This window comes from Lepus europaeus, chromosome 22 (assembly GCF_033115175.1).
Source record: "Lepus europaeus isolate LE1 chromosome 22, mLepTim1.pri, whole genome shotgun sequence".
Lineage (NCBI taxonomy): Eukaryota > Metazoa > Chordata > Mammalia > Lagomorpha > Leporidae > Lepus > Lepus europaeus.
The window spans coordinates 10792717-10815836 of NC_084848.1; the positions used below are offsets into that span (position 1 = coordinate 10792717).

Below are 23120 nucleotides of genomic sequence, written 5' to 3' on the forward strand. Positions count from 1 at the left end.
AGATAATTTGTTCAAGATAGTACTGCTAGCCAGCTGATGGTAAAACTGGAATCCTGCAATTCTGTGTCTTAAGATATATTTATTTATTTGAAAGGCAGGCAGAGTTACAGAGAGGGAGAGAGAGGTCTGCCATCCTCTGGTTCACTCCCCAGATGGCCACAACAGCCGGCCAGAGCAGTGCCGATCTGAAGCCAGGAGCTTCCTCCTGGTCCCCCATGTGGGTGCAGGGGCCCAAGAACTTGAGCCACCTTCTGCTGCTTTCCCAGGCCATTAGCAGAGCTTGATCAGAAGTGGAGCAGCTAAGACTTGAACTGGTGCCTATATAGGATGCAGGCGGTGGGTTTACCCACTGTGCCACAGCACCAGCCCCTGCACTTCTATTGATAGAACTGTTTCTTAGTTGTAGGTGGGTCTCCCTCTACTCTTACTATAATTGGAAAAGGAACTCAGAATGTTTTGGGTGAAAAAGCTCTTTTTGGGGGTGGAAGGATGCTGTGGTGAGAAAAATGAAGATAGCATCAGCATTTTTTTTTTTATTCTTTTAAGTCAATAGTACGTACTATTAGAATCCTACAATACAGTAAACATTGCACATGTTTATTTAGCTACCAAGAAGAGGTCAGTGTTAATACTGTAGGAATAATTTCACTTTAAAAGTTCATTTTATACAAACATTTTCTTGTGTACACCAGCTTGGTAGAAAATTAATAGGTCTGTGTTAACCAAATCCTTACGTAATCTGTTGGGTGTTGTAACGTGGAAGTCTATGAGTGCTATCAGCTACACTGGGTGTTGTGATGTGATTTGAGTGTAGTGGAGGCTTGACTCAGGTCGCCAATGTTTTCTTCCTGAGCCTTCATTTCAGTTTTGAAATACCATTGTGTAAACTGACAGTAAAAAAATGAGAGAGAACTTGAAACAGACCTGCTAGGGGTTTAACACGTGCGTTAGTCTCCCATCCCAGTGAGATTTGAGATACTAACTCACTCTTGATGGTGTTTCCTGGTAACGAAGTACTGTACCCAGGTCTCTGCCTTTGGTTTTGCATGTTGTTAAGGCCAAAATACTGAAGAGATTGAGCTGCTTGCTTAGGAGTGACAGAGCTGGAGCGATTCATTCTGAAATCCTGAAATATATTTATCCAGATTAAAACTAAGGCCAGACCCAAAGTTTCATAACCATAAACATGCCCATATTACTCATACGACCTGAATCTACTTAATTGGTTGATCTGGAAGGTAGAACCATAATCTCTGTACTTACTTTTCTAGTGAAAGGAAGTGAGATCTTCTAAACAAAGGAATTTCTAGCTAATAAAGCCATGTCCCAGAAGTTTTAAAAGTTAACAACTTTTTCTGAAATGTTTGCTAAATATGTAAGAATGCTTTTCCTAAAAAGTAGGTTGCATCTTTCTTGGTTAACCTGTCATTGGTAATGTGTTCCTGGATTATTATTATAAAATTCATTTTTCTTACTGTACAACAGTACACTATGCCAGTAAAATGAAGTATGACCGTGCTCTAAATAAAAACACCGATTGTGGCCGGCACCGTGGCTCAACAGGCTAATCCTCCGCCTAGCGGCGCCGGCACACCAGGTTCTAGTCCTGGTCGGGGCGCCGGATTCTATCCCAGTTGTCCCTCTTCCATGCCAGTTCTCTGCTGTGGCCTGGGAGTGCAGTGGAGGATGGCCCAAGTGCTTGGGTCCTGCACCTGCATGGGAGACCAGGAGAAGCACCTGGTTCCTGCCTTCGGATCAGCATGGTGCGCCGGCTGCGGCAGCCATTGGAGGGTGAACCAACGGCAAAGGAAGACCTTTCTCTCTGACTCTCTCTCACTATCCATTCTGCCTGTCAAAAAAAACAAACAAACAGGGCCGGCGCCGCGGCTCACTAGGCTAATCCTCCGCCTTGCGGCGCCGGCACACCGGGTTCTAGTCCCGGTCGGGGCACCGATCCTGTCCCGGTTGCCCCTCTTCCAGGCCAGCTCTCTGCTGTGGCCAGGGAGTGCAGTGGAGGATGGCCCAAGTACTTGGGTCCTGCACCCCATGGGAGACCAGGAGAAGTACCTGGCTCCTGCCAACAGATCAGCGTGGTGCGCCAGCCGCAGCGCGCTACCCCGGCGGCCATTGGAGTGTGAACCAACGGCAAAAGGAAGACCTTTCTCTCTGTCTCTCTCTCACTGTCCACTCTGCCTGTCAAAAATAAAAAATAAAAAAAATAAAAAAAAAAAAAACCAAACAAACAAACAAAAAAAACCGAACACTGATTGTGAGTGCCAATTTGGTCCTGGATAGTGGGGTAGAAACTTTTAAAAACTCATGGCAGGTGATTTCTCCCCCTTCCTTATGGACCTTTTTTTTTTTTTTTTAATCATAAGTGAGCCAGACAGGATGGGGAATTGTAAATCAGGTCTTTTGTCGAGTTTATCTCCACCTTATTGATTGACAGTTTGGTCCCCAAGAGTGTACTTAAAAACCCAAATGCTACAAGGCCTTCTGGGTTTTTCCATCTCTTGGAAGCCCCCTCCAAGCTGCTCTGGTTGGAGGTCTTTGACTTTAATAAATCTTTGTACATCTCATAAAAAAAAAGACCTCATGGCAGCCCTGTGAGTTAGGTGTTGTTTTCTCTGATGATAAATCTTGATGTATTGATTGAATAGTATTAGTTTAGTGAATCTTCTTCAGCCAGCCAGAAGTCTTGATTTTTTGTATCACTTTTTAAAAAAAAAAAGATTTATGTAATTTATTTGAAAGGCAGAATTAGAGAGAAACAGAGACAGAGGAGAAAGAGGTCTTCCATCCACTGGTTCACTCTCCCAAATAGCTCCCGTGACCAGGGCTGGGCTGAGCCAGGAGCTTCCTCTGGGTCTCCCATGTGGGTGCAGGGGCCTAAGGACTTGGGCCATCTTCCACTGCTTTCCCAGGCCACAGTAGAGAGCTGATGGGAAGAGGAACAGCTGGGACTTGAACCGGTGCCCATATAGGGTGTTGGTGCCCTAAGTGGAGGCTTAGCTCACTATGCCACAGCGCCAGACCTGAGTATTTTCCATTTTAAAATACTTGTGCAGGCACTGATTTTGAGTTCTCTGATTTTAGATTTTTTGCAAATAATACTTAATTCTGCACTGTCTTCACCTTCATCCCCAAACTCAGAGGTGGTATTTTGTTTTGGTGGAGATTGGAGTAGTATACAGGAAAGAGCCTCATGTTTTGTTGTGTAAGAAGAATCAAGATGTTATAAATCAGAGAGGGAGCTTTTTTTTTTTTTTTTTAATTTATTTATTTGAAAAGCAGCATGAGAGAGAAATCTTCATCTGCTGGTTCACTCCCCAGATCCCTACAACAGCTGGGACTGGACCAAGCTTAAGCCAGTAGCCCAGAATTGCATCCAAGTCTAGCCCAAGTGGATGGCAGGGACCCAAGTACTTACATGATCAACTGCTTCCTCCCAGGATATTCACTGACTGGAAGATGGGTTGAAAGTGGATAGTAGGGACTCAGACCTAGGTACTCTGATGAGGTGCAGGTGTACCTAGCAGTATCTTAACCTCAGCCAAATAGCTGCCCCACAAAGAGGGAGTATTTTTAATGACCTGTTTATACTCATGATTGTGCTGTTTTATTGTCACTTTTCTTGGCTGTTGGTATATGACACTTTCTAGCTGTGGTTGTCTTGGTGATATTCTGAGTGACATTTCCTCTTTGTATCTTTATTCCTGCGTTTCATGAGTGTATAGATCTCCATTATCAATATATTTTGGGCATCTCTGTGTCAGGATACACAGATCTATATCATGTAAAAGTAGTGTAGTATTCCTCTATGTATTTAAGTCACACAGGGCCTTGCTGGTGGCATAGGACAGCATTCTTCAAACTTTTCCTCGGTATGCCTTTATGCTGTTAAACCGAAGATCCCTAAATACTTTTATTTATTTGAGTTGTATCAGTATTTGCCATTTTAGAAATTAAAACTAAGATATTGTCACTGTTTTATATTTTTACTAGTCTCTTTAATGTCTGGCTTTTTTAAACACTCAGGAAGGTTTTCCTCTGCTTCTGCATTTGTTTTGTTGCAATATCATTGTAGACTCCCTGAGAGTATTAAGAGTAAAAAAGAGGAAAATAATGTATTAAGATTATTATGAAATTATTATGAAATAGTTCCACGTCCTGAGGTGTCTACAGATCAACAATCTTGGAGGACACCGGTGTAGTGATTGTTTATATTTTTTTGCCATTTCAAACACTGCTAATAGATCTCTATTCATATACCTTCTCATTTGTGTGATAATTTCCCAGAAGAATTATTGGACCAAAGAGCAGTATGTGTTTAAAGTTTGGGCCGGCGCCGTGGTTCACTTTAATCCTCCGCCTGTGGCGCCGGCACCCCGGTTTCTAGTCCTGGTTGCTCCTCTTCCAGTCCAGCTCTCTGCTGTGGCCCAGGAGGGCAGTGGAGGATGGCCCAAGTGCTTGGGCCCTGCACCCGCATGGGAGACCGGGAGGAAGCACCAGGCTCTTGGCTTCGGATCTTGGCAGCGCCGGCTGTAGCGGCCATTAGGGGAGTGAACCAATGGAAGGAAGACCTTTTTCTCTCTCTCTCACTGTCTATACCTCTACCTGTCAAATAAAAATTAAAAAAAATAATAATAATAAGTTTGGTAGATGAAGATAAATTGCCCTCTAATTTCTAATCTAGGTGGTAGTAAATGAGAATTAAGAATCCCCCCTGCTGGCGCTGTGGCTTAGTAGGTAAAGCCACTGCCTGCAGTGCCGGCATCCCATATGGACGCCGGTTCGAGTCCCGGCCGTACCACTTCTGATCCTGCTCTCTGTTATGGCCTGGGAAAGCAGTAGAAGATGGCCCAAGTCCTTGGGACCTGCACCCAGGTGGGAGACCCGGAAGAATCTTCTGGCTTTTTGGCTTTGGATCAGCGCTGCTCTGGCTGTTGCGGCCAGTTAGGGAGTTGAACCAGCAGATGGAAGACTCTCTGCCTCTCCTTCTCTTTCTGTGTAACTCTTTCAAGTAAATAAATAAATCTTTAAAAAAAAAAAAAAAAAAAAAAAGAAAGAAAAGAAAATGAACCTTTGCCCTAAATGCTGAGGTTTGTGGAAAACAAATGTTTAAAAAAAAGGATCCCCCCTCTGATTATGTTTTTGAGGAAGTGTGAGTTCAAATATCAGTTAGTAAACTCATCAGAATTTCTTCAGAATACACGCTGGCAAGTATTTGCAGTGCAGGAGTGCTCTAGTTTACCTTTGCTGGAAATGGCTTAGTTTGCTGGTGGCCTGAAAGGATGGATTCTACAATGACAAATTTAATTATGTGTACATTTCTCTTTGCTCTTGATTTTTGTCTTTATATTTCCTTACTAATCTTTCAGATTGAAATTGGTGAGGCTTTTCTTAATTCCTGATACTGGTGTTGTCTGTTAATCGTGTCCTCTGATCTGCAACGCTGTCTTTCTCAGATTGTGGGAAGAAGTGACAGTGTAGGAGATATTTATGTTGATGGATAAATGCAGCTATTTCATTGACAAGGATAGATGTGTTTCTCACAGGAGTTGGCAAGTAAGGAGACTGTCATTAACATGTACTTCAGTTACTAATTTACACTGGGCGTACCTGTTACCAGAAGCGTATGTTACTTAGAACCTTCTCTGCCTTAATATTGCTGATTTCTCCAGCTAAGGATCATCTTTGTCATTTCTCCTCTCTAGTGTCTGCTGCAGTGATAAACACCTCTCACCTGAAGTTGAACTCGATAACACCTCTGTACCCATACATTAGTAGGGTAGAGTTATACTGTTCATTGTACTGTAGCTATAGCAGCTAACAGAAGTAAATTTGTTGGGGGAGGGGATTGTGTTAAATCACATTGACACTCAACTGGATCTTTTTTAATTGATTGGAGAAGTGTTCATAACTTGACCCAATAAAAACAAGTAGATAACAGAGGAAAACCTAGTAAATGGACTAAGAGTAGACAGTCTTTTAGTTGTCCCCAAACTGAAAGACTGTTTCCCATGTTCAGCCTCTATAGCCTTCTGATCTTAGAGGATTTGATATGGGGACCAGAGCTGGACTTTTTTTTTTTTTAAGGCAGAGTAAAGAGGCAGAGAGATAAAGGCAAGTCCCCAGATGGCAGCAATGGCCAGAGCTGTGCCGATCAGGAGTCAGGAGTTTCCTGCAGATCTCCCATGTGGGTGCATGGGTCCAAGGACTTGGACCTCTTGTACTGCTTTCCAAGGCCATAGCAGAGAGCCGGATAGGAAGTGAAGCAGCCAAGACTCTAACCAGCGCCCATATGGAATGCTGGCACCGCAGGCAGCGCCTCCACCTGCTAGACCATAGTGCCAGCCCCAGAGCTGGACTTCTTAAAATAGTATCTTAAACCAAAGCTATGGAATATATCTGAAATTTGTGTCAGGAGAGATCTGTATGCTAACAAGCTGAATTACCCAGAAGAAAAGAAAAATTTGCTAAATACCAAATGCTTTTAGTATGTTCTTTCTTTAGCCAGGTAATGCTTGAAACTTGATCCACCACCCCACCCCACCCCCAGTTATGCTAACCCTAGAACACTATGGAAAGTTTTGAAGAAAAGTGCAAAAAATAATTAGGTAGCTGCCATTATCAAACCCCTGCTGCTGCTGCTGCTATTACTGTTTTTAATGTTTATTTGAAAGAGTTACAGAAAGGGGGACAGACAGATCTTCCATATGCTGGTTTACTCCCCAAATGCTTGCAACAGCCTGGTCCACCCCTGGAGTCAGAACGACATTCAGGTCTTAGACATCAGTGCAGGGACCAAGTCCTTGGGTCATTCTCTGCTGCTTTCCCAGGCATATTAGCAGGAAACTGGATGAGAAGTGGAGCAGATGGGACTTGAACCAGAGCTCATGGGATGCTAGTGTCACAGGTGGCTGCTAAACCTGCTGCACCGCAGCACCCATCCCTCTTATTTTAATGGCTGTGGAGGAAAGCACCTGCTTCTTGAAAACACACCTTGAAAAAACAACTCTAGTTGCCTCTGCCATGCATTGTTGATCTCTTAAACTTTTGGAAAACCCAATTTCATTTAAAGCTTAATACATTAGAAAGGCATACAGATGTTGAGAACTTCAAGTACAGTTTCAGAGGTCATTACCAACAGCAGCAGTTTCTATCTTGTAGACAACACTATGCTTTTTTTACCTTTGGGTTTTGCTCCCCCTGTAAGATGAAATCAGTGAAAAATGTCATCCTGCCCCCTGAGTTGCCATTATTACCCCTCAGAGGTTTCCAAGATGACAGTTGCCATGTCTTGGGTCCGTGATCTGCTGACACTTGAATGAGAGCTGTCAGAAACCTGTTAGACTGGTCAGTTTTCTCCATTGGTAATCAGACTGCAGTTGTACTAAAAGAAAGCAGGCGAGGGCTGTTTGCAGGTGTCCTAACGAGGTGGTTTGTGTCCGCTTTCTCTGTGACAAGTGACGAGAGGGAAAGTTACTTGACTGATATCCTAATGGATTTTCACAGAATAACCAGCACACAGATGAAGAAACAGACATAGCCAACACTCTAGGAGCCCCTTTGTATGCCATCAGTCACTAGTCTCCCAGGGGTAACTGCCAACCTAACCATAGGTTAGTTTTGCTTTTTAGACTTTAGATAGCTGAAATTAATGGCATACCCCTTTGTCTATGGCTTCTTTTTTTAAATTATTAAAGATGTAATTTTTTTAAGGATTTATTTTATTTATTTGAAAGACAGTTACAGAGAGAGGTAGAGACAGAGCAGGTCTTCCATCCGCTGGTTTACTCCCCAGATGGCCACAACGGCTGGAGCTGCAACGATCCGAAGCCAGGAGCCAGGAGCTTCTTCCCGGTCTCCCACGCGGGTGCAGGGGCCCAAGGACTTGGGCCATCTTCTACTGCTTTCCAAGGCCAAGGCAGAGAGCTGGATCGGAAGTGGAGCAGCTGGGTCTTGTACTGGCACCCATATAGGATGCTGGTGCTTCAGGCCAGGGCTTTAACCCGCTGCGCCACAACATTGGCCCTTAAAGATGTATTTATTTGAAAGGAAGCATAATGGGGAAACAGATCTTCCATCCAGTTTTTTTTTTCTCTGCAAATGGCTGAAACAGCTGAGGCTGGACCAAACTAAAACCAGTATCCAGGAACTTCATCTGGGTCTCTCATGTGGGTGGCAGGGGCCCAAGTATTTGGGCCCCCTTCTGCTGCTTTCCCAGGTGCATTAGCAGGGAGTTGGATTGGAAGTGGAGCAGTTGGAACACGAACTGGCATCCGATTGTGGTGCCGATATTGCAGATGGTGGCTTTACCTATATGCCACAGTATGAGCCCCTTTGCTCAAATTTTGAGGAACTGCCAAACTGTTTTCTAAGTTAAATGCCTCATTTTCTGTTCCTATGAGCAATGTATTGAGGGTTCCATTTTATCCATGTTGTTGCCAATACTTGATATTGTCTGCCTTTGATTATATACATCCTTAATTGGTGTAAAGTAGTATCTGATTTGTAGTTTTGATTTGCATTTCCCTAATGACTAATAATGTTGAGCATCTTCATATATTTCTTGGTAGTTTAACTGGGCGCAGGGGCCCAAGTATTTGGGCCCCCTTCTGCTGCTTTCCCAAGGCCATTAGCAGGGAGCTGGATTGGAATTTGTGCAGTCGGGACTTGAACTGGTACCTGAGCTTCATCTGTGTCTCCGAAGTGGGTGGCAGGGGCCGAAACACTGAGGCCATATTCTGCTGCTTTCCCCAGCTTATTAGCATCCAGCTGGATCAAAAAAGTAGCAGCTAGGACGCAAACCAGCAGCTATAGGGATTCTGGCATTAACAGGCAGGTGCTTTACCCTCTATGCCACAGTGCCAGCCCCTAACTAATGCTGTCTTTTTATAGTTTAGAGTTCTTTCTTTCTTTCTTTGAAAGGCAGAGTTAGAGAGAGACAAAGACAGAGAGAGAGGCAAGCGCAAGTTCTTCCCTTCTGCTGGTTCACTCCCCAGATGGCCAAAGTGGCCAGGGCTGGGCTAGGCGGGAATCAGCTTCTGGGTCTCCCAAGTGGGTGCAGGGGCCTAGGTACTTGGAACATCCTCTGCTGCTTTCCTAAGCACATTAACAGGGAGCTGGATCAGAAGTGGAGCAGCTGGGCACGGACTGGTGCCTTTTTGGGGTGCCAGCATCTCAGATGGCAACTTTACACACTGTACCACAATACTGGCCCCAAGAGTTCCTTTATATATTGTGGATATGAGTACTTTGTCAAATATCTTCTTCTATTCCATGGGTTATTTTCACTTGATGGTATTGATTTCAGTAGAAAATAATAGAATACAAATTTGTTCTAGAACATGATATAGTTGGAGATTTAGTACCTTTAAGAACTATTGACATTTAATTCGCTCTGCTGATTCATCTGCTACCTTTTCTCATGAATATTACTAGTGCAGCTATTAGTAATCACCAAATAGAACCCAATATTTGCATAAAGAGAATTCAGGGGTCATTGGAAATTTTGTTTTGACAAATTTTTCATGAGAATTGGAAAAAGAAAATGTTAAAATGGAATTTTCTCAAAGTGTGAGAATGTTTGAGCCTTAAGTAACTGCCTTCTGCAAATAGTTTAAAAAAGAAGAAAGACAAAGTTTAAACAGTTTAGGAAAAAATTATGGGGAATGTTTAGTTACCCTAAATACAGAAAGAAGGCATATTGGGTTAGGCAACTGACATGGACACACCAGGGGGTTCCTGTGAAGGAGAAAGCTGTTAGCAATCGATAGTCATACAACATAAAACGTGCTGATACCTACCATATTCATATCAGCACACTGCAAGGAATAGTCATTAATATTAGTCACTAATACTGAACAGCATCATAAAATCAGTGAATTTTAAAATGAAAGCATACTGAATTTGGAAATCTTAAGAGCACACTTTACCATTTAGCAACTATTTGGAATGGGTAAAGCAACTGCTAAGTGTAACATGAGAAGGAATGAAAACTTGGGATGAAAGACAGCTGCAGAGGAGACTTCTCAGACCTTCTGGAGGAGGGAGGAGGGAGGAGATCTCTCATGTTGTTGAGGGACAGAACTTGCCTTTGGCTAATGAGTCTGGGGATAAACTGGTTGATGAGAAGAGCACTGTAACTTTGGTCTTAAAATTTGTTCATTTTGTTCTTTCTCAAAAAGCACTAGCTGTTTTTGTAATTAGCCTGAGTTTCATGATACTGGAGTGGAGTGACAGATATCCAAGTTAACTTACCACAAGAAATAAATAAGTTATTTGATGACAGAGAAGTATGACAATTCCTGTATTAACTAAATAGAACCAACTTCTGAAGGTGAAATGTAATTGGGAATGTATGTGGATAGTAACTTAAGATTGATGTTTTCAAACTTTTGTACATGAATTTCTTATTTTGTTCTTAAGTCTTCAGAGGCATAGATCAGATTCTGTTGTAATTCTGATTCTTGAAGGCACAGTATATTTACATTTAAATGGTTTTTAAAATATTTCCTTAATTGAAATTTCATGTGTGTCAGCTGTTCTAATTTTGCTGATATACAATAATGGAACGTCTTTTTTTTTTTCCTGTTTCCTAGGTTCTCTACTTTTAGAGTCCAAAATAAATCCTAACACTGCATACCAGAAACAACAGGTAAAATTTTAAAGATACTATGTTTTATCTTATGATTTATCCTCTCCAGTTGGTGATTAATTAAAAACTCATTATCTGATTCTTTGTAATAAAAAAGTCAGATTATAACATTTTGCTACTCTAGTTCTAAAGTAAAATTTCTGTCAGTCTGTAGTATTTAAAGCAGCAGTTTTAAACTTAAAAAAAAAAAAAGTTGTCTGAAGTTAAGCTGTTACTGTGTTCCAGATAGTCTAGCAACTTAACTGCAATTCTTTAAAAGTTAAAACTAGGGGCCAGTGTGGTAGCATAGCAGGAGCCCATATGGGCTCCACTTCTAATCGAGTTCCCTGCTAATGGCTTGGGGAAAGCAGTGGAAGATGGTCCAGGTGTTTGGACTCCTGCTACCCTCCTGGGAGACCTAGAAGAAGCTTCTGTTTTTGGCCTGGCCCAGTACTGACTATTGCAAACATCTGGGGAGTGAACCAAGGGATGGAAAATCTCTCTTTCTCTTTCTCTCTCTCTCTCTCTCTCTCTGTAACTCTGTCAAATAAATAAATTTTTTTAAAAAAAGTTAAAACTAAAGTTTCCTTGGTTTTACCTAGACAAAAAATTAACAGTTTTCTACTAAAACTAAATGATAGAAATTTGTTCCTTTGCTGTTGTTGATGCTATTGCATAAGGAACATGACAGAAACCCTGTACCTAGAAGTCAGATTTCTTATATAGCCTCACTAGGGCCTTATAATAAATATGAGGGGTTTTTTTTTTGTTGTTGTTGTTGTTTTTTGTTTTTTTGTTTTTTAAGTAACTTAGATTTGAGTATACTCTTTCTTTTAACTTTGTAATGTCTGAAGAAGTATCTGGAAATAAATCTTTTACCTCATACCTACTAGCAGTGTCAGCCAGTGGTTATTTATTAAGTACAAATACATAGTATATACTGAGCGCTCTATAAAACCAGTGAGATAAGTACCAGTTCCCTCATTGCCCTGAAGGTACAGATGCAAAATAATTTAGAACAAACATTAGCAGCATGTTGGTGAATACAGTGCTTTGCTAATAAGGGGGTGCAGGCATTTGTCCTAGCAGTTATGGTGCCCATGTTCCACACCAGAGTGCCTGGGTTTGATACCCAGCTCTGGTTCCTGACTCCAGTTTTCAGCTAATGCAGATGGTGCTGATAGCTCAAGTGATTGGGTTCCTCCCACTCACAGGAGAGACCTGGATTGAGTTTCTAGCTCCTGGCTTTGGCCCTGGCCCAGCATTTGGGAAATGAACCAGCATATGGGAACATGTTCTGTTTCTCTGACTTTCCAATTTAAAAAGAAATAAAAAATAAATACTAATAGATGATTATCTTTAGATAATTCCTAAAGATTGTGACTTTCTTAATACCATACGGAGAAGTAGATAAAAAAGCTAGTACTGATATTCAGATTTATTTAATGGGGACTTACCTGTTCACCAAACATTGGTACAAAGTAAAAAATCTTGATAGTTTAATGACATGTCATTTGTTGCATTTACTGTTTTATTACTATTTATTTACCTATTTGAAAGGCAGAGTGACAGAGAGGTAGAGATAAAGAAACTTTGATCCACTGGTTCACTCCCCCAGTGACTGTAAAAGCCTGGGCTGGGTCAGCCCAACACCAGGAGCCTAGAACTCCACCTTTAGTCTCTCATGTGGGTAGCAGAAACTTAAGTACTTGAGCCATCACCTGTTGCTTTTCAGGCACATCACAAGGGCTGGCATAGCCTGCTTTGTGCCACAGTGTTGGCCCCGCATTTACTACTCTTAGGGAAAAAAAATTTTTTTAAGATTTATTTTATTTATTTGAAAGGTAGAATTAGAGGGGTCGGCGCCATGGCTCACTTGGTTAATCCTCTGCCTTGCGGCGCCGGCATCCCATATGGGTCCCGGGTTCTAGTCCCGGTTGCTCCTCTTCCAGTACAGCTCTCTGCTGTGGCACGGGAAGGCAGTGGAGGATGGCCCAAGTGCTTAGGTCCCTGCACCTGCATGGGAGACCAAGAGGAAGCACCTGGCTCCTGTCTTTGGATTGGCACAGTGCCAGCCGTGACGGCCATTTGGTGAGTGAACCAACAGAAGGAAGACTTTTCTCTCAGGAAGACCTTTCTTTCTGTCTCTCTCTCACTGTCTATAACTCTACCTGTCAAATAAATTTAAAAAAAAAAAAAAAAAAGGTAGAGTTAGAGAGATTTTCTATCTGCGGGTTGACTCTCCAAATGGCCGTATCAGGTGGAGCTAGACCAATCCAAAGCTAGGAACTAGGAGCTTCTTTCGGATCTCCCATGTGGGTGTAGGTGCGCAAGAGCTTGGGCAGTCTTCTCTTTTTCCCAGGCCACCAGCAGGCAGCTGTATCAGGAGTGGAGCAGCCTGGACTTGAACCAGTGCCCATATGGGATGCTGGTGCTGCAGGCAGAGGCCTAACCTATGCCACAGTGCCAGACCTTCTTATGGGAATTTTGAGTTTGGTTGAAATAGCTGGAGGCTAGAGGCTTTGACTTTGATACTTAAAACATGACTTATTTAAGATTGTAGTTAACATATTTTAAGATTGTAGTTAACTGAAGAGTGAAAGCACATCTTAAGAAATAGGGAAGATTGAGCTTATTTTGAGAATAAATGAATAAATCTTATGTCAGCTTATGAACTGTTGAATAATAAACAAGATTTGGAGAAAATTAGGCCCTTCAAGGAAACAAGCAATTTCTAGAATTTTTCAAATTTGTTAAATGTGTCAAATGACTAAGAACATGTGTCTAAATTAAACATTCTGCAAATGATTCTTGGTATACATTGTAGTAGAGTGATTCTTTACAGTTGGTTAACTCTAGCTTATTACTAATGTGATGTTGGCTTCAGGCTTATTCTAGTGGCACTTATTTGAGCTGATACATGTAAATTTTATCACACTATTGAAATACTAATTTGGTTAAATCATCCCTCTGCCCCCTCCCAAGGTGATCACTGTTTTCTCCCAACCTTGCTGCCATGATCAAGAAATGGTACTCATGTTGTCACAAATTTTCATAACAATACGTGTCATTCCAATTCAGCAATGACGAAAGTGTAGCTCAGGGAGGTAATCTAGCTTTCTTAGCCTCATGCACCACACAGATGGTAGTGTTATAATTCATACATTGCCTTCTAAAGGCTTAGTATTTTCATTTCATACTATTTTTGAGGGAAAGTAACATAACATCAATTTTGACATGGAGAGTTATACACAAGTGCTCAATAAAACAATGTCTGTTGTACAAATAACCTGGCTTCTAAAATTAGATTAATTCCAAATTCCTCTCCAATCAGTTCTTTGCTTGGATGACTTGTCAAGTAAATTAAAAGTGAAACTCAGCTAATTGCTGGCATGTTTATCTCACCATGTTGATTTAAATTATTTTGAGTTTGACCAGCTCCTCAATCACTGTAGAGTGGATTGCCTGCCTGTGACCTGTGATCTCTGGGATTCCTTGAAGATAGTAAAAATGAGCTGTTACATGATGTATTTTCAGAAATCCTGCATAAAAAGTAAAACTGATTAGTAATACTGTACAGCCTAATCAAGTGAATATTTATTTCTGGCTGGTATTGCTTTAGTTCACCAGAAACTAGTGCTCTCATGACTGACAGTTATAAATGACTGAACAGAGTTGATATATAGTTTAGCAGACAAATTTTTATTTAGTTTTCATATTTATTTGAGAAGCAGAGAGAGAAAGAGCTTCCATCTGCTGGTTCACTCCAAACTCCCACACAAAAATCCACACAGGCTGGACTTGATGAACCTGGAAGTCAACCCAGGTCTCCTATGTTGGTTGGCAGAGGCCCAACTACTGAAATCATCACCTACTGCCTCCCAAGATGCACATTGTCTAGCAGCAGGAATCGAACCCAGCCACGCATAACGTACGGGATGTGGATGTCCCAAGTGGCCCCTTGACTAGTGTGCCATATACCCACCCTGACTACTTCTTGAACCAGAGCAATTTGGAGGAAATTGATAAGTCTCTGTCCAGATAAATATTCACATATTATGAGCTTAGCCAGTAATTTGAAGAGCTTCATGGACCTCATACACTCCAGTAAAGAACCCTGGTTGACACTAGAGGGAAGAGAGGAGTTTTGCTTACCAGTCCCCTCTTGCTGACAGGCTCTAGCTGTTATGAACCTGGGCATCCTCTTAATGGGTTTTGATGGGAGGGTAAATGTAACAATGTATTAAGGACAGGATTGATAGAATTGTATCTTTTAGTACATAAATACATACTCAGTTTTGTAGTGCGGTATCACTGTGTTGGTTTAACTTGTCTTTAAAAGAAACGTTGTTTTCATTTTATACATTGGGAAAGTGAAATAAGCAAGTTACCAACATCAGTGTTCAAAAAGTGAAAATGAGTGATATTCTCAATTGTTACTGCTTTGTTCAGATGCCTTCTGCTTTGAAGTAGTTTGTGATAATCTATGTTAATCAGTTTCTCTTTTTCTCTAAAGGATACTCTGATTGTGTGGTCTGAAGCAGAGAATTATGACTTGGCCCTAAGCTTTCAAGAAAAAGCTGGATGTGATGAAATTTGGGAGAAAATATGTCAGGTAATTTTTTTGAAAAGGTCTTGTGTATTTATTTGAGAGGTAGAATTGCAGACAGAAGGAGAGACAGAGAGACCAGGTAATTTTAAAAACAGAATTCACGGCTGCCTTTAAGGCTTCCCTACCCCTCATGCTTTCATCCAACGCAGAAGAATTTAAATAAATTTCTAATAGATCTTTTAAAGTCACTGTTATTACTGAAAAGATTGATTTAAAGGAAAGTATAACTTACACCAAACTATCCAGCCAGGCCTTTGCTGAAGTCTAGTTTTATATCCACTTGGATTCTTGAGAACCTACTAGCATCTCAGACCTACTATTCTTTTTTTTTTTTTTTTTTTTTTTTTTTTTTTTTTTTGACAGGCAGAGTAGACAGAGAGAGAGATAGAGAGAAAGGTCTTCCTTTTTGCCGTTGTTTCACCCTCCAATGGCCGCCGCGGTAGGTGCGCTGCTGCCGGCGCACCGCACTGATCCGATGGCAGGAGCCAGGTGCTTCTCCTGGTCTCCCATGGGGTGCAGGGCCCAAGGACTTGGGCCATCCTCCACTGCACTCCCTGGCCACAGCAAAGAGCTGGCCTGGAAGAGGGGCAACCGGGACAGGATCGGTGCCCCAGCCGGGACTAGAACCCGGTGTGCCGGCGCCGTGAGGCGGAGGATTAGCCTATTGAGCTGCGGCGCCGGCCTCAGACCTACTAATAAATCTTGGGGCTGGCACTGTGGTACAGTAGTTTAAGCCACTGCCTGCAGTGCCGGCACCCATATGGGCACCAGTTTGGATCCTAGCTGCTCCACTCCAGTCCAGCTACCTGCTAATGTGCCTGGGGCAATAGAAGATGGCCCAAGTCCTTGGACTGCTCCATCTGCATGGCAGACCAGGAAGAAGCTCCTGGCTCCTGGCTTCAGATCGGCACAGCTCCGGCAGAGAGAGAGGTCTTTCATCTGGTTCACTCCCCAAATGGCCACAACAGCCAGAGCTGAGCTGATCCAAAGCCAGGAGTCAGGAGCTTCCTCTGGGTCTCCCACGTGGGTGCAGGGGCCCAAGGACTTGAACCATCTTTCACTGCTTCCCCAAGCCATAGCAGAGAGCCGCCAGGACTCGAACCAGAGCCCATAAGGGATGCTGGCTGGCCAGGGCTTTAATCTACTTCGCCACAGCTCCAGCCCCTGAAAGCATCTTAAGTTACCATTAACATAATGTAGATTTAAAATTTAGGGTTTATAGGGAATCATGAAGGCCACAGGTTTCGGTGTGTACAGGGGAGCACTTAGTTTACTGATTTCAAGTAAGTATTTTTAGGGGATAGCTCTACTACAAATAGCTTGTATTTCCTATTTATATGTGGTGTCACTTCGGTGAAAGCTAGTTTGTTTCTTGTGTTTGTTCCTTGATTAGAAGAATCAATTGACATTAAATATTTTCTTTTTGTTTGTTTTAAGATTGATTTTATTTCTTTGGAAGGCAGAGTTAGAGGAAGAGACAGATTTTCCATCAGCTGGTTCACTCCCCAAACGGCCTCAATAGCCAGGCCAAAGCCAGGGGTCAAGAGCTTCATCTGGGTCTCCCACAGGGCTGGGTACAGGGGCCCATGGACCTCGGCCATCTTTTGCTGCTTTCGCAGGCACACCAGCAGGGGACTGGATCAGAAGCAGAGTAGCTGGAACTTGAACTGACACCCATATGGGATACCAGCACTGTATGTGATGGCTTTACCCACTACACCACAACACTTGCCCCTATAGTTTTCTTATAACATCTCTTGTATTTTTCTGAGGTTTGCTGGTTTGTCAGCTATCACAAATTCATGTTTACAGGTACAAGGAAAGGACCCTTCTGTGGACATCACTCAAGATCTTGTGGATGAATCTGAAGAGGAACGATTTGATGATATGTCATCACCAGGTTTAGAATTGCCATCTTGTGAATTAAGTCGCCTAGAGGAAATTGCAGAACTTGTGGCATCATCTTTACCTTCCCCCCTTCGTCGTGAAAAACTTGCACTAGCACTGGAAAATGAGGGTTATATTAAAAAGCTCTTAGAGCTTTTTCATGTATGTGAGGATTTGGAAAATATTGAAGGACTGCACCACTTGTATGAAATTATCAAAGGCATCTTTCTCTTGAATCGGACTGCTCTTTTTGAAGTTATGTTTTCTGAAGAATGTATAATGGACGTCATTGGATGTTTAGAATATGATCCTGCTCTATCACAACCGCGAAAACACAGGGAATTTCTGACAAAAACAGCCAAGTTTAAAGAAGTAATTCCCATCTCAGATCCTGAGCTGAAACAAAAAATTCATCAGACGTACAGAGTTCAGTATATACAAGATATGGTTCTACCTACCCCTTCAGTCTTTGAAGAAAATATGTTGTCAACACTTCACTCCTTTATCTTCTTCAATAAGGTAGAAATTGTTGGTATGTTACAGGTGAGTTTGAGATTACTTTTTTCCTACTTAAAAAGATGGTGTATTTGATTGATATCATTTAAATTGTTAATTGCCTTCAGCAAGAAATAATTTTTTTAAATACCTATGTTGAATTTTCATTTTGTTAAAATTTAAGGGTATGTGTTTTGGTGGTATTACAAGAGATCATTACAGATGATGATACTGTGGCTATGTTTGGAGTAGGAAAGGTGGAAATGATGAAGAAATGACATTAATGAAATGATTAAACATTAATCTATCACTTATTCACAGAATAGTTTGGAAGAGGAAGGAGAAAACAGGGAAGCCCATAAGAATGTCATTACAGGTAGAAAATAACTTTTAGGGAATTTACTTAAATCTCTGGTATAGTAAAGGTCCAGTTTTACAATTGAGGGTATTTAGCAGAGGCTGCAACTTCCTGGTAATCCTGCCAAAGGTGTGTTTTTGTATGGATGAAAGTGGGGGAGTTAAAGTTTGACTTTCAGCTCCACTTGTCACTTCATAGCTATGGGACTTGGGCAGCTTTCTTAACTTTTTAAAGCTTCAGTTTCTATACTTGAATTATGGCAATACCAGGGCCTTCCTCTATAAAGTCATGTGGAGATTATGTTACGTGAAGTCATCCATTTGAAGTGTTGAACATGACACAAAATTCATGTGCATTTAAAAAATTTAGATAATTGCTTATGAAATCTCAAATTGCCTTTTTATATTATGCCCACTTGCTCAGGTTTGGTGTTTTAGGGTGCTTATATCATACTAGGGGCAGAGGTTTTGGTCTAGCAATTAAGACACTTGCATCCTATATCGGAGTTCCTGGGTTCCATATCTGGTGCCAGCTCCTGACTGCAGGTCCCTGTTAATGCAGACACTGGGAGGTAGTGGTAATGGTTCAAGTAACTGGATTCTTGCCACTCGTCTTAGTGACCTGGATTGAGTTTATGGCTTCCAGCTTCTCCCTGGACCTGCTATTGGTGGGGAGTGAACAAACAGATGGGAGCACTCTTGTACACATACACATGCTTGCTCCCTGTCTATCAAATAAAATATAAGGAAAAAAATGCATTGTAGGGTACAATATCCTGAGCTGTGTTCAAAACATAGGATCAGATTCTCTTAAGGTGCATTTAGAGAACCTCGCAGTGTGTCAACCCATAATGTATGAATTGGTCTTTATTGTTTATTTATTGGCCATGGTATTATAAGAATAACAGGAAAATGTGATATGACATAGAATATAAAAGACTTTATGTGAGATCTATAAGTGAAGTCATTATTTGAAACCTGGATTTGTTGAATACAGAAAAGATGCCAATAAATGTAAGTAAAAACTGATTTGAGGCACACATTACAAATCAGCATGTTTAATCTTCATGTCTGTTCTGTTTCAGAAAAATTTTGTATTTTCAGTATCCTTGCTTTATCACTTTGAATAATAAAAGTGTGAATTCATTTAGAAAAGCAACTTTTACCTCTAACTGCTTTCTTGGAGCTTGTAATAATTTCAGTTCATACTGACTGGTTTAAAGATTTATTTATTTATTTGAAAGTCAGAGTTACACAGAGAAGTGGAGAGGCAGAGAGAGAGAGAGAGAGAGGTCTTCCATCTGCTGGTTCACTCCCCAGTTGGCCACAACGGCCAGAGCTGCACCGATTCAAAGCCAGGAGCCACAAGTTTCTTTCAGGTCTCCCACGCAGGTGCAGGGGCCCAAGCACTTGGGCCATCTTCTGTTTTCCCAGGCCATAGCAGAGAGCTGGATCGGAAGTGGAACAGCTAGAACTTGAACCGGTGCCATATGGGATGCCGACTCTGCAGGTGGTGGCTTTACCTGCTACACCACAGTGGCAGTCCTGTATTTTCTTTTAAGACAGACAGGCAAACAGATAATAGAAGCAATGCAGTCAGGTAGAAAAGGGTGAGGTTGGTACTAATTTATAATTGTTCTTTGATAATGATCTGCTTTTTGCTACCTAGTCGAGCATCATTCTCTGGTCCCTTTTTTTTTTTTTTTTTTTTTGGTTGGTTGAGTACTATTTTGTTTTATTTAAGATTTATTTATTTGAAAGGCAAAGCAACATAGAGATGAGTCTTTCTTTTCCTCCAAATAGCTGCAGTAGCCAGGGTTGCACCAAGCCAAAGCTAGGCTCCAGAACGCCTCTCTCATGGGCAGTAGAGACACTGCTTTTACCAGGCAAATTAGCAGGAAGCTGGGTCAGAAGCAAGGAGTTAACCAGGATTTAAACCAGCATTCTGATAATGGGATGCAGGCATCGTAGGGGGTGGCTTAACCTGTTGCATCACAACACCACCACCACCCCCCATTTGTTTTTTAAGATTGTTTATTTGAAAGGTAGAGTTACTCTTCCTTGAGTTTGTTCATTCCCCAAATGACAACAATGGACTAACCAAAACCAGGGGCTCAGAACTCCATCTGGGTCTCCCACGTGGGTGGCAGTGGCCCAAGCTCTTTTTGTCCATCTTCTGTTGCTTTCCCAGGCATGTTAGCAGAGAACTGGATAGGAAGTGGGATTCAAATTAACACTATTCAAGGATGCTGACGTCAGTGTGAGGGTTCACAGCTTAATACATTATACCACAACATGGGCCCCTCTGGTCCAGTTTTGATTTCTGGTTTCTTTAGATAGTACCAAGTTCTACTGATCTTTTGGTTTAACACCACATGTGTCTATTTTTGCTGTGTAGGGATTTTTTTCCTTGATCTTCATATGTGTAGAATGTCAGTTTTACCCATTAAATGTGAATTATTTCAAGTCTTTGCTTCTTTATACTTTATTTTGTAAAATGCCAGCAGTCAGTGCTGTAGCTGATGCTAGGTACTTACTTCCAAAGTACTGTGAAAGAAGGGGTTTTTTTTTTTTTTTTTTTTTTTCCTTTTTCTTTTTTGACAGGCAGAGTTAGACAGTGAGAGAGACAGAGAGAAAGGTCTTTCTTTTCTGTTGGTTCACCTCTCTCCCCCACCCCCATGGCCGCTGCAGCTGGCATGCTAAGCTGCGCCAATCCGAAACCAGGAGCCAGATGCTTCCTCCTCGTCTCCCATGTGGGTGCAGGTCCCAAGCACTTGGGCCATCCTCCACTGCCTTCCCAGGCCACAGCAGAGAGCTGGACAGGAAGAGGAGCAACTGGGACAGAATCCGGTGCCCCAACCGGGACTAGAACCCGGAGTGCCAGCGCCACAGGTGGAGGATTAGCCTATTGAGCTGCGGTGCTGGCCAGCAGGAGCGTTTTAACAGGTGGTTTTGGTCAAGAAGTGATGGAGGTTCGAATTAAAGCAGATGCTTCCCGACATCACATAAAGCACATGTGTTCACTCACACACACACACACACACAATCACATCTTGTACTTTGCACCAACAAGTTCTGTGACCCCATTCAACATTCTCATTCTCTTAACTTCTACACTTCCACAGACGTTCAGTGTGCTTTTTTTTTTTTTTTTTTTAAGATTGTTTTATTTATTTGAAAGACTGAGTTAGAGGGAGAGACAGAGAGATCATCATCTACTGGTTCACTCCCCTAATAGCTGCAGTGGTCAGTACTTAGCCAGGCTAAAGCCAGGAGCCAGAAGCTTCTTTCAGATCTCCCACGTGAGTACAGGAGCCTAAAGACTTGGGCCATTTTCTGCTGCTTTCCCAGGCACATTAGCAGGGGTCTGTATCAGAAGTGGAGTAGCTGAGACTCCAGCTGGTGCCCATATGGAGTATCAGGTGACGACTTGACCTGTTACACTGCAATGCCGGTTCCCATTCAATGCATCTTGATGCCACTTGGCAACATTTGCATGTTTCAAATCATATGTAATGAGGTATGGCCGTATTTGTACCTTTTAGTAAGTGTATCTTCAAATAATAGATATTTCTCTTTTTCCCTTTTTTAAACTGACAAAAATTGTACAAATTTGTGGAAAGATTTTAAGATTTCTTTTTTATTTATTTGAAAGGCAGAATTAGAGAGAGAGAGAGAGAAAGATGGGGAGGTCCTCCATTCTCTGGTTCACTCCCAAATGGTCCCAACAGCCAGGGCTAGGCCGGGCTGAAGCCAGGAGCTTGTTAGGGATCTCCCACATGGGGGCAGGAGCTCAAGCACTTGGACCATTTTCTGCTGCTTTTCTTGGGCCCATTAGCAGGGAGTTGGATGGGAAATGGCTAACCCAGCACCTATATGGAATCCTAGCATCACAGGTGGAGGCTTAACCTGTTACACTACAATACTGGCCCCAGGAAATGTTTCTTTAATGGCTCTTGTAGCTTTTCAAATACAGCCACGTATGTTTTGGTCAACAACAGACCACATGTCTAAGTGGCCCCATAAGATTATATGCTATGGCCTAGGTGTGTGAGGATCTGTAATATCCAGGTTTGTGTAAGTGTGCTCTATATATATATATAATGTTTGCACAAAAAAATTTACCTGTCACCATATTTGTAAGAACATGTCCCCATCAAAGAAAGTTATGTCTCCATTTCCATCTTCATTTGAGAGGTTGTGGAGCCTTAAAGTTACAAAACCCTGTGAGAAAGGAGTGACTGCGAACTAGGGCACGTGTCTGGACCACAGCCACTGATTTCCATATTGTCTGAGACCGCTTTCCTATTTCAGCAGCAGAACAGAGTGGTTGAGGTAGAAACTGTATGGCTTGAAAAGCCTAAATAAAATATTGACTCTAGCCCTTAAGTAGGCTTGGGAAAGAGCCTTGCTAAAATAATAGTCTTTCTGATGGAAGTCCCCAATTTGTGCTTTTAATAGTTTTTCCTTCTTTCTTTTACAGAACATCATTGCCGGTACCATATTTTTCTTTTTCAGGATATTATGATTTTTATAGTATCTTGAAATTAACATTTTAGTATGCATAATTAAATTTGTCATTTATTTTGCAGGAAGATGAAAAATTTCTGACAGATTTGTTTGCACAACTAACAGATGAGGCAACAGATGAGGAGAAAAGACAAGAATTGGTAAGAAATTAGATATTATGAAAGGCATGAAGATAAAACAACAAGCCATTTTATATTCACTTAGCCTTTTCCTTAATTTCAGGTTAACTTTCTAAAAGAATTTTGTGCATTTTCTCAAACACTGCAACCTCAAAACAGAGATGCTTTTTTCAAGACTTTGTCAAACATGGGCATATTACCAGCTTTAGAAGTCATCCTCGTAAGTTTGTTATTCCTCATTTTTAATTTAAGCAACAACTTTTTTTTTTTTTTTTAAATGTAGCATACATGTAGTTGGGTACTACCAATAGGTGATGTTTGCAGTGTATTACATAAAGTTAAAGAAGCTATTAAATTCCAGTAGTAGAGTTTTCATATAGTATTGGAATAATGCTCAATTAGAGAGGAATTTTCTGTATTTTTAATAATACTTTCTGAACATTGCAGTTTACTAGAAGAAATGTAGAAAGGCAAGGAG

General features: G+C 41.6%; 1 protein-coding gene across 2 annotated transcripts in view; it reads left to right on the forward strand.

Moving 5' to 3' along the window:
* The window catches only part of PPP4R3A (protein phosphatase 4 regulatory subunit 3A), a 48879-nt gene that overhangs the window by 4602 nt on the left and 21157 nt on the right, over positions 1–23120 (forward strand). For both annotated transcript variants that reach the window (XM_062181665.1, XM_062181666.1), the window contains exons 2-6: positions 10608–10663; positions 15159–15257; positions 17067–17684; positions 22586–22663; positions 22746–22862. In XM_062181665.1, coding sequence (XP_062037649.1) covers positions 10608–10663; positions 15159–15257; positions 17067–17684; positions 22586–22663; positions 22746–22862 — 968 coding nt within the window. The remainder of the gene's footprint in view (positions 1–10607; positions 10664–15158; positions 15258–17066; positions 17685–22585; positions 22664–22745; positions 22863–23120) is intronic.